We start from the raw sequence: 9,918 nt of genomic DNA, 5'->3' as shown, positions 1-9,918 counted from the left end.
ACAATTATTAAGTGCCAAAAGATTCATTAAAATCTGCATTGTCAACACATTTCTAATCGCATAAATGTCATGAATATATGATTTTCTGTGCAAATCTTCTCACATCAGTCAAGTGAAAATTCAAGTCACGAGCCTATCTTTTTTATAGGCGAGCTTTCACATGCGCAGTTAACTATAACAGAGATTTTGCGCATAAGATATTAAATCACTGTAAATTTTGATATATTATTAAAGTTAAGCCAACGCGGATTTCGCATAGAGCATTTATGTGAGGAATATAATATATGCATCATATAAATAGAAGTTGAACCAAGACGGCTTTCATTTTCTAATTAAGACTTTCAAGAGGTTGTTCCTTATGGAGATAAAGGTTTGGTATTTTCTTTGTTAAGGTAATAATTAAACAAAATCATGTTTCAGAATTTTGGTATTTACAGATAAAAACAGGACTATTATTTTCAACTTTAATCGCCTGAAGCTTAAGTATTTTTACATTAACCTCTATCCTTCTATATTTCTAAACTGTACTGTTCCATTATTCAGTTTGGGCAGTACCACTGATTGTACCCCCCGACAACAAAGTTGTAAGGGTGGGTATACTAGTTTCAGGTTGTCTGTCCGTCCGTCCGAGCACACATTTGCATATTTAAGTGGCTGTAGGAACAATAGGTAACTGTACTTTTTCTTTGATGTCATTCATTCCGTAAGGCTTTTATGTGTATATTTTTCTTTCACGTGTCTAAATAGAACAATAAAGAGAACAAAAGAGTAGCCACATAAATACCCATATGTAGGAAGTTGTCTGTCTGTCCGTAGACAGAATCTTGTGCGCACCAACTCTCCTCATCCCCTTGACACAATTTAATGAAACTTCAAAAAGTCATCAGTAACAACAGTAGTTGTGCATGGTGCATGTTAGGTTCTTTCAGAAAAAAATCTGCAGATTTATGGGACATTGTTTTTTGCTACTATTCTATACACATAAACACAATTTTGTGCACACCATCGCTCCCCATCCCCTTGACACAATTTAATGAAACTTCACACAAGTGATCAGTAACAACAGTAGTTGTGCATGGGTCATGTAAGGTTCTTTAAAAAAAACATGCAGAGTTACGGGACTTTGTTTTTTGTTAACATACTATGTACATACAATCTGCATATGCAATCTTGTGCGCGACTAATCTTCCAAACCCTTGCACACAATTTCATGAAACTTCACACAAGTGATCAGTAACAACCCTAGTTGTGCATGGTGCATGTTACGTTCTTTTAGATAAATATTCTGTAGAGTTATAGGACTTTGTTTTTGTTAACATTCTATGTACATAAGTCTGCATATGCAATCTTGTGCGCCCAGTTCAGACCATTATCAAGCTACACGGACGTGCAGGCTGGTCTTGGTCTGCACTGGCCGCAAAGGCAGAATCACTTGCCATCAGCATGCTAAATGTTAAACAAAGTGAACACTTTCATTCATAAAAAATAAATTTCACAAATGTTAAGTTGTTTTATTAATGACAGGTAAATAGCTATTTTCTTTACATTTCTACAAAGCAAATTGAATTAATTTAACATATTAGGATATTTTATTTGTTCAAAATATATTTCACTAAGTGGACACACGATGCATTATGCCATCGAGCGGCGTAGACGCAAAGGAAAATGTAAAAAGTGAACCATACGAGTATTTTGATTTTGCATGTTAAATAAAAGACTTTTCAATTGTTTTATTAAATTTTACCAATTATGTAGATCCGTAGTAGTGAAAATTATCTTTGATAAACATGAATTTAATTGTACGATTTCCGGATAAATTCCACTCGTGCTTTTTCAATAGTTTACTGAAAAGAAATATAATAAATAGAGGATATTTGTGTTTGAGTGAATTGAATATATCTCATCAAGAAATGAGACATTTTTTATATTTTTACGCAAAAACGAACATTTTTTTTCTTTTACTTAATATGCTTAATTTCTTTGAAATATGCAAGTAATGCTCCGGAATCCCGCTTTGGAAATGTTTGATTAAAGTGAATTTTTAACTGTTTCACGTATTTTGACAATAATTTCACTTTCTTACCTTATATGCCTGATCTGACACTGTGTAGGTTTGACGTACAAACAACAAAAAAAAGATAAAATAAATTACATCACATAGTTACAAGGGCTTGATAGTATCTACTAGCTTACTTCTCTTTAACTGTCACAATGATACCGACTTTGGATGCAATATAATAATTCTTATCACAACAAACACAGATAGGATATATTCGACTGTGGCTTCACGGTATAAAATACTGTTTTCATCAAATCACATTTAACAATTCGATTATAATGTATTCGGTATTTTAAAGCTAATATTTTAATTTGTAATACAATTTTACGTTTATGATAAGGTGATGTGATGCATCACGTGCAGTATAAGTGAAGGGATAGATAGATAGATAGATAGATTTATTTCTGTGTACAAGGTACGTATTCATGGCAATATAAATAACAACATACAGATAACAATGAACTAGTATGCATGTTAAATAAAGCCATGTCATATATGTATCCTAGGTGATAGCTAGTTCGCGGTGTTTTACTTTCCAATACTTGAACATACAGAAACGTATAATTTTGCTTGAGTTCGTTCCACATGTTCTATGCTTCCAATGTATCGTTTTTATAGACAAGTAATGTTTGATTTATTAAATCTTAAACGGTTTTTTTTTGTCCACGAAATGTGACATTTGCTTTTATTCTTACTTAAATATTTTGAAGGCTTCATAACAATCCTGCGGTAGACTAACCAGAAATTTAAGTTTTAAATTATGTAATTTCAATCATAAGAAATTTAAAACAAAAAAGAAAACCCACCAACAGTTTTGTTGGCAATAAACTCAAAATGTAATAAGGTATTTGGAAAATGTTTAACAGTCAATACAACAATCGGAGCTCAAATGAATAACGAATGAATGAAGGGAATGGTATTGTGCGCACCGCCCTATGAACAAACCTGCGAATGTCTCTAAGTTGTGTATTTGTACTTGTTGCATTTGTAGATGTTGAGTTCTGCTCAGCCCGTGGCTAGAGGACCTGGACGTTAGCATGCATTTCAACTATCGTCCTATCACAAGCACAATCAAATCGAGCCTGCAACGTTTTTGTTTTTGTCGTGTTGAGCAACCTGTGGAGTTTCCACTTTTTCTATTTTGTTATATATCTAGTTTACCGAAATCATGGAAAATATTCTTGTGGAAATGGTGAATCAAATAGTATTGAAAATACTGCGCATATTTAACATAACCTGAGTTTACATTTAAAATCCTTGTCTAATAAAGTATAAAAATATGTTTAACTACAAGATCATGAGAGTTCGCAACTAGTGAATGAGTCTTCTTACAAACTGCAACAATCGTCGGTTAGAGAATGGGACAGCTTATATAATATAAATTGGCTGTTTTAGAAACAACAGGTACTAAAAAGAAATATTACTGAAGTTTAAACTAGCATTGCATTTAACTCACCACTGACTTCTTTCTCAATGCTAATTTGAAACATTTTGTTGTTCAATTTTTGCTTCTAATTCTACTTCCTTCCAAAACCGACGATTGATTTTCATAGTTAAAGTCAATTTGGCTTTTACTTTTTGAAGTAAGATACGTTCTGTAATAAATCAAATCTGTATACAGACTTTTTTCGAACGAAGCCTAAACCTAATTGCAGACTCTGTTTGATTTATCCTGTTCATGGGAGGTACTGAAAACTGCAGTCCCCTAGGACCGGCTTAAGCAGAATTATACTAAAGTTAAAATGGGTGTGCTTCATGATCCAAAATAACCAGAAAATATATAACAACTCTGAGTCCATGTACGGGGAGACTTTTAAAACTCAGGGGGACAGATAAATAGAATGATTGTAATTATTAGACATGTTAATAATCACAGCCAGATATTGAGGGATAGGGTTGCATGTTGCCACATGTTATCGTTGAGGCATGAAACGTTGCAACATAACTCTTCTGGAGTGATACTAATCTATTAATTAAAAATCACTGATATTTATTTTTGCGGATCTTCAGGAACTCCTCCGCTTCGTGTCTTTAATTGCTATTGTCCATTTGAGCAATACAATTTTAACACGGAAACCTGGTGATGTCCGGAATATTCTGTTTACTACACCTCTCACCACGAATAGGGTTGAGGAGTTACTCCAGAGGGCGCGAGAGGTCAGTTTTCGACAAAGGAGGCAATACAATGAGACTAGAAAAAGTAAGAGAGAAAGCATTTACTATTTAATTTTCATAGCTAAACAGTTGCGTTACCGCTACTGACCTGCTGATTGATTTTTATCACTGATCGATTTGTAAAGGAGATGGTTGTCTAAATTCATGATAAATTCATAAAGAACCAATGACACCCAACTACCAATAAGCACGTACAATTATGCTTATTTCACTGCTTGTGAACAGAACAAGTTGTTACATTTTTGACTTGTTTCTGTCTATATAGGACAGTATTTTAAACCAAAGATAAAAACTGAATTTGAAAACGACACTTGAACATGTGATTATGATAATTCTGGTTATCTTTTCCAGATTTGTATGTTCATATGTAATATAACATTTCAAAGCTTAGTTAAAACAAAGCCCAAGTACTTTTCAATTATAATAAAAACTTTCACTATTGTTTGCGGAAAATTCTTTCCAAATACATTAACTGCCACGTTCTATTTTGATTTTGAATCCAGATGCAAATATAATGACAGTGATCATGAATAATAGTATTGCGGATACATATTTTTTTTTTTTTTTTTCAAATACCTAAAGTTTAAACTGGAGTTATAAAGGTTTATGTAAATATGCGTTTTTAAATCTGACTTACAGTCCTTTTAATTGTCACTAGTGTTATAAAAATAAGGTTCAATTGTAAATATGGAAGAAACTAGCTGATACTACAGTAAAATGTAGGTTACTAATGTATTAATAATCACAATATTCTTTAAGGGTACTTAAATTTTAGTTATTTTTTCACATAAAGATGAAATAACTAAAATATATGCAATTCTAGGGAAGGAAATATCTTGAGAAATAAAACAAAAACTTACTTACTTTTTTTGCTAAATTAGCAATTATTTAATTTATTATTTTAGCAAATGGCAGAATGACCTCTCGGTGTCTATTTTCACTCCATCACGGCACATATAGATCTGGACACACTAAAGATTATACTAAAGCTACGGATATGTTACGGACGATGAGAAGTCTAATGTTTGAGTGAGTAAAGATTAGAGACGGAACGTAGTTCGCTGTAAAAAGCTACAAATTTTAAAGCATAATTTTAACCAGTATTGAAACGACCTAGATCCTTTGTCTTAATGTTTAAGTTTGCTCTGTTTCATGTGTATTAGTAACTGCATTATGTAACCAATTCATCTTCTTTCTGCTGCATTAGCCAGTAACGTTTATACTGATTTATACATACAATACAATTAAACAAGAAACACACATTCATAATGTAAGTTCGCACTGATGACAAATTTATATTAAAATATAGTTAAACCTTTTGTTTAAATATGTTTTAAACTAGCTAATACATTACTGTAACAGAGATGGTTATAGTCCAGAATATCTGCAGACGAAAGCTGCAATGTGGACATTTGAAAGAGTACAAGGTTTTGAATGTGATCTACCAAACCCAGGATTTTGTGATTTCACTAGCAGGTACAGAACCCCAGATGGATCTTGCAACAATATAGTCAATCCCCGCTGGGGCATGGCTGGGATGATTCAAAGGAGAATTGTGAAAAGTGCTTATGGTAAGATTTTTATACCCTTAATAAAAACCAACATGTAAATGCTAAATTGTAAATATTTATACCTCTTACAGGTCATCTGTGTATTGCATCTTCAGTTATCATACAACAACAAGAGGTAAGATAAAAAATTCTGTCTTGACACTCTTCCGCCTACGGCTAATAAGTTAAACATGCAAGTACTAATAGTTTTAAATAGAGTAGTTGGGATATGTAACTTTTAATAGATATCCGAAACATTAAATGAACATTCTTGCTTCGCATAAATGTACACATTTACACTGTATAATAAGTTTATACTGCTTTTAATGTTCAATTATTGGAATGTAGTTTCCTCACACTGTTATTTATATAAGCAATGGAATTCTACGTGTACTAGTTTTTTTAACTAACCAAGAAACGACTGCTACTGCTGTCGTGACCGTTGAAATAGTACCAATTTATTAAACATGATATTAGTATGTTCCTTTGAATATTCTGTTTCAAATGCATGCATTTAACTAATGAATACAAAACCCTGCATTTTGGCTGATATAACACTAGAAATAATTATATGTATATAACAAAAGGGTCATTAAAATAGTACCTTGGTCTGGTTCTCGTGGATTTTGCCAGGCCACGTCACATTAGGGCGAACGCCTCTTTAAAATCCGTCGGAATCAAGGTACTGTTAATAACCCTATCATAGTGGAGTTTGATTGTCCATAAATAAATTGGCAGTATAATTGTATTATTATTGTGTTTCTTTATAAGCATCCGTCTTTACCGGGTCTATTACATTCTGTTGTTAAAAATGTAGTACCATTGTGAATATTTCAAAAGGTCAAGTTCATTTGTTCAGTAATATGTTCTTCTGAAATTTGCAGATGACACGTTTGGTTTACCTAGGAGAAGAGGGGTCAATAATGTTGCACTCCCTGAACCGCGGCATATTAGCAACGCAGTTCATTTTAATCCAGGTTCTGACAAGAAGCTAAGCTATGAAAACAAACTTTACTTTGCAAAAAGTCAGTTCACAAATCACGACGTCTACATGACACCTAAAAGTAGTAAGTGAAATTCACTTGTTTTATGTAAGCTGTGTATGTTTATAGCACAGTTCTTTTTTACGATCTTACATTAGGTCAATTACCTCACATCTGATAATGACCGTGCACGGAGTGCGATATCACGAGTAAAAGCGTAATTATTTCGCATATTTGCCATCGGTATCTCGCGTTATGCCACTGTGATCTCGCGCTTAGCGCACGACCATCATCATCAAAGAGCAGGCGATGGCTCAAACGGATCACCGTAGTTACACAAGATTTCATAGAGCATTCGGATATTTTCGGGAAATAGGCTGATATGGAGTGCGCGGCTCTGTTATAAGTTCAAATACATAAGCTTGTCTGAAAATATCTCACAAAGTATTTGACCCAAAATCATCAAATCTCAGGGGATTGTCATTCAACGGGAATTTGTGTACTTGGTGTTTTAATTTGGATCCCGCTCAGTCAGACCAGAGTTATGGCTCTTGACTTATTAAAATTATGCATTAAAAGTTAGTGGCGCATGTATCTCAAAAACGTATTTGACCCAGGATTATGCAACACTACAGAAATATCATTCAGCATGTGAAGTTGTACACCCGGGGTTTTGATAGAAATATAACTCAGTCCAAACAGAGTAACCTTGATGGCCCTTGTCTAAGTCAAAAATATGAATAAAAGGGCATACAAGATTGTGTCACACATATTTCAAAAAGTATTTGATCTAGGATCATGAAACATCCTCGAAATATTATTAAGCATGTGAAGTTATGCATCTAGTATATTTTCAGAATTTCTCTCAGTCTGGATTTATTGCTCTTAATTGACAAAAAATACAAGTTTATGCCGCATGTATCTCAACAAGAATTTGACTTCGTGTATTAAAACATAGGGCATTGTTATATAGCATATGAAGTTAAGCACCTAGTGTTCTGTTTGGGATTTCACACAACAAGACAAGACTACTTATGGTTCTCGACTTAGTAAAAAATGCTCGAAAAATCATACAGTGCTTAAAAGCTTGTGTTGCATATATTTATGGAATATATGTCACCTTAAGTCATGAGAACATGTAGGAATATTTTCCAAATGAATTTTCTTCACCTTAATATTTTTATTTCATTTTGCAAGACCAGAGTTATAGCCTTTGACTTCGTCAAGAAATAGAATTTTGTGTCCCATGTATTTCGAAATGTACTTGACCTAGAGTCATAAAACATTTAAGGATTGTTAAATAGCATGTAAAATTGTGCACCTTGTCTTCTCTTTAGAATTTCACTCAGCTAGGCCAAAGTTATGGTCCTTCACTTTGCAAAAAATACCAATAAAGTGCTTAAACGTTTTGTGGAATACATTTTAAAATGTATTTCACATTGAGTAATGAAACCATGTACAATGACAAGAGATGTGGTTTCACCTATATCCTATGGACACACATCTAGTTTACATAAATGTAATGATATTAATGTATAATGTAAACTGTTTGACCGCTCGAAGTACTAAAAATTCTAACAAATTTTACCGGTCCCGTTAAGTTCGTTCTTACGAAGTTTGACTATGTAAAACGCAAAAAAAGAAGAAATTGCCTATGTAGCTAGAAAGGAGTATTGTGATGAATCGTAGTTGGGATATGTTCTACCTGTGCTAAAAATATGATTTAACTGCAAGATTATGACAGAGTTAATAAGGAACAAATTTCTTCACATCCTATTTGTTGACTATATTCTAGTTTGACTATATCCAAGTTCATATTTCAGACAAAAACATTAATACTGTTTACTGTAGTAACTCTCTTTTCCTTCATTTATCCTGAACATTATGTGTATTATATTAACAAGAATTTTACATTCAACAGAGATCGATGATTGCTGCGAGCATGGGTAAGTAATTGTTTCTATTACATTTCAACAAAATAGGAAAATAATGTAAGCTGTCAAACTCAAATATTTGGAAAGTCTCACTATTCTGTTATGCATTTTTATAAAACAGCCATGCTAAGGATAAAATTATGGTGGCAAAAAGGTGACAGTGAAATTGTTTTCTTCCTTTTTAGCAAAAAATAAAATCGCGGAACCTAAAAGTACATTGTATGTGCATTTTTTTTTAAAAAAAAATTCGGAAAGAAATAAAATTGCGAAACTAAGAGATGTTTTAACAACTTTCTTTTCTTAGGGATGGGTGGGGATGGGCTGGGGATGGGCTTGGGAGAAGAAATATAGATATTGCGATATGACAAAGTTGGGAAGACATGTGGATGATTTAGTTTATTTCATGACCTGGTCTCGACAAAATTATCTCGTAAACATGACATATTACCTGGTGGCCACGAGATAAATAGACCAGTAGAACATCAGAACCAGAAACTTTACACGGTTTGTCTGTTAAAGCCATATTTACTTGAGTAATTATTACCTAATGTTCAGCAAGCATAGTCAGAATGACACTTTTATCTATAGTAAGTTAAAGTTACTCAAAGGCCACAACTGAAGAGTTACTGAGACTACCCAGCTGGTTATATAACATGGTCGAGATTTTATGCCCATAAATATTACGACCATGTTTGGAGAACTGGTTCTGCTCTTCTACTTGTTGATATATCTCCAGGTCGGAAGGTAATATGTCGTGAGATGAAGAGAATATGTCATTGCCACAAGATAATATGATAATATGTCTTGGCCACGAGATTATATGCCGTTTTGCGAGATTATCATGTACTTACCAAGGGATAAAGTAAAAAATTAACATGTCCCCTCTATGCTTCCAAAACCGACTTTGTCATTTTGCGATATTTTTATATTCTTATATTTGCAACCCGTCCTTTAAAAACACTTACACGAACATTTCTTTTTGTTAGGAGTTTTACCATGTTTTTCTTTTATGTAGTTGTTGTTATTTAATGTTGCAAGTAGATATTTTGGTTTCGAAATTTTATTTTGTTTCCAAAACAAACCAAAAATGCACATACATCATTTTTTCCGCGGGGGGTATTTCGAGACTTTATTTAGTATTTTTTTTTTTTTTTTTGCATAAAAAAGAGATAAAAATCGCATGTCACATTTGTGGTACCGTTTAAAACAGAAGCAAA

General features: G+C 33.1%; 1 protein-coding gene across 1 annotated transcript; it reads left to right on the top strand.

Moving 5' to 3' along the window:
* Positions 1-200: 200 nt before the first annotated feature.
* Positions 201-9,066, top strand: LOC128550563 (peroxidase-like protein). Its single transcript, XM_053529810.1, has 7 exons — positions 201-370; positions 4,070-4,259; positions 5,140-5,263; positions 5,597-5,805; positions 6,669-6,851; positions 8,689-8,713; positions 9,006-9,066. The coding sequence occupies exons 1-7, from the start codon at positions 359-361 to the stop codon at positions 9,064-9,066; spliced, it is 804 nt and encodes a 267-aa protein (XP_053385785.1). The 5' UTR covers positions 201-358.
* The last annotated feature ends 852 nt before the right edge of the window (positions 9,067-9,918 follow it).

This window comes from Mercenaria mercenaria, chromosome 18 (genome assembly GCF_021730395.1).
Source record: "Mercenaria mercenaria strain notata chromosome 18, MADL_Memer_1, whole genome shotgun sequence".
In the NCBI taxonomy this organism is placed as follows: domain Eukaryota; kingdom Metazoa; phylum Mollusca; class Bivalvia; order Venerida; family Veneridae; genus Mercenaria; species Mercenaria mercenaria.
This window is presented reverse-complemented; position numbering and strand designations above follow the sequence as displayed.

What these genes read in the sequence shown, in the direction of transcription:
- LOC128550563 (XM_053529810.1), top strand. An exon ending in ATACAATGAGACTAGAAAAA is followed by an intron (nt 4,260 to 5,139) that starts GTAAGAGAGAAA and finishes TTATTATTTTAG; the next exon opens with CAAATGGCAGAATGACCTCT. An exon ending in GATGATTGCTGCGAGCATGG is followed by an intron (nt 8,714 to 9,005) that starts GTAAGTAATTGT and finishes TTCTTTTCTTAG; the next exon opens with GGATGGGTGGGGATGGGCTG.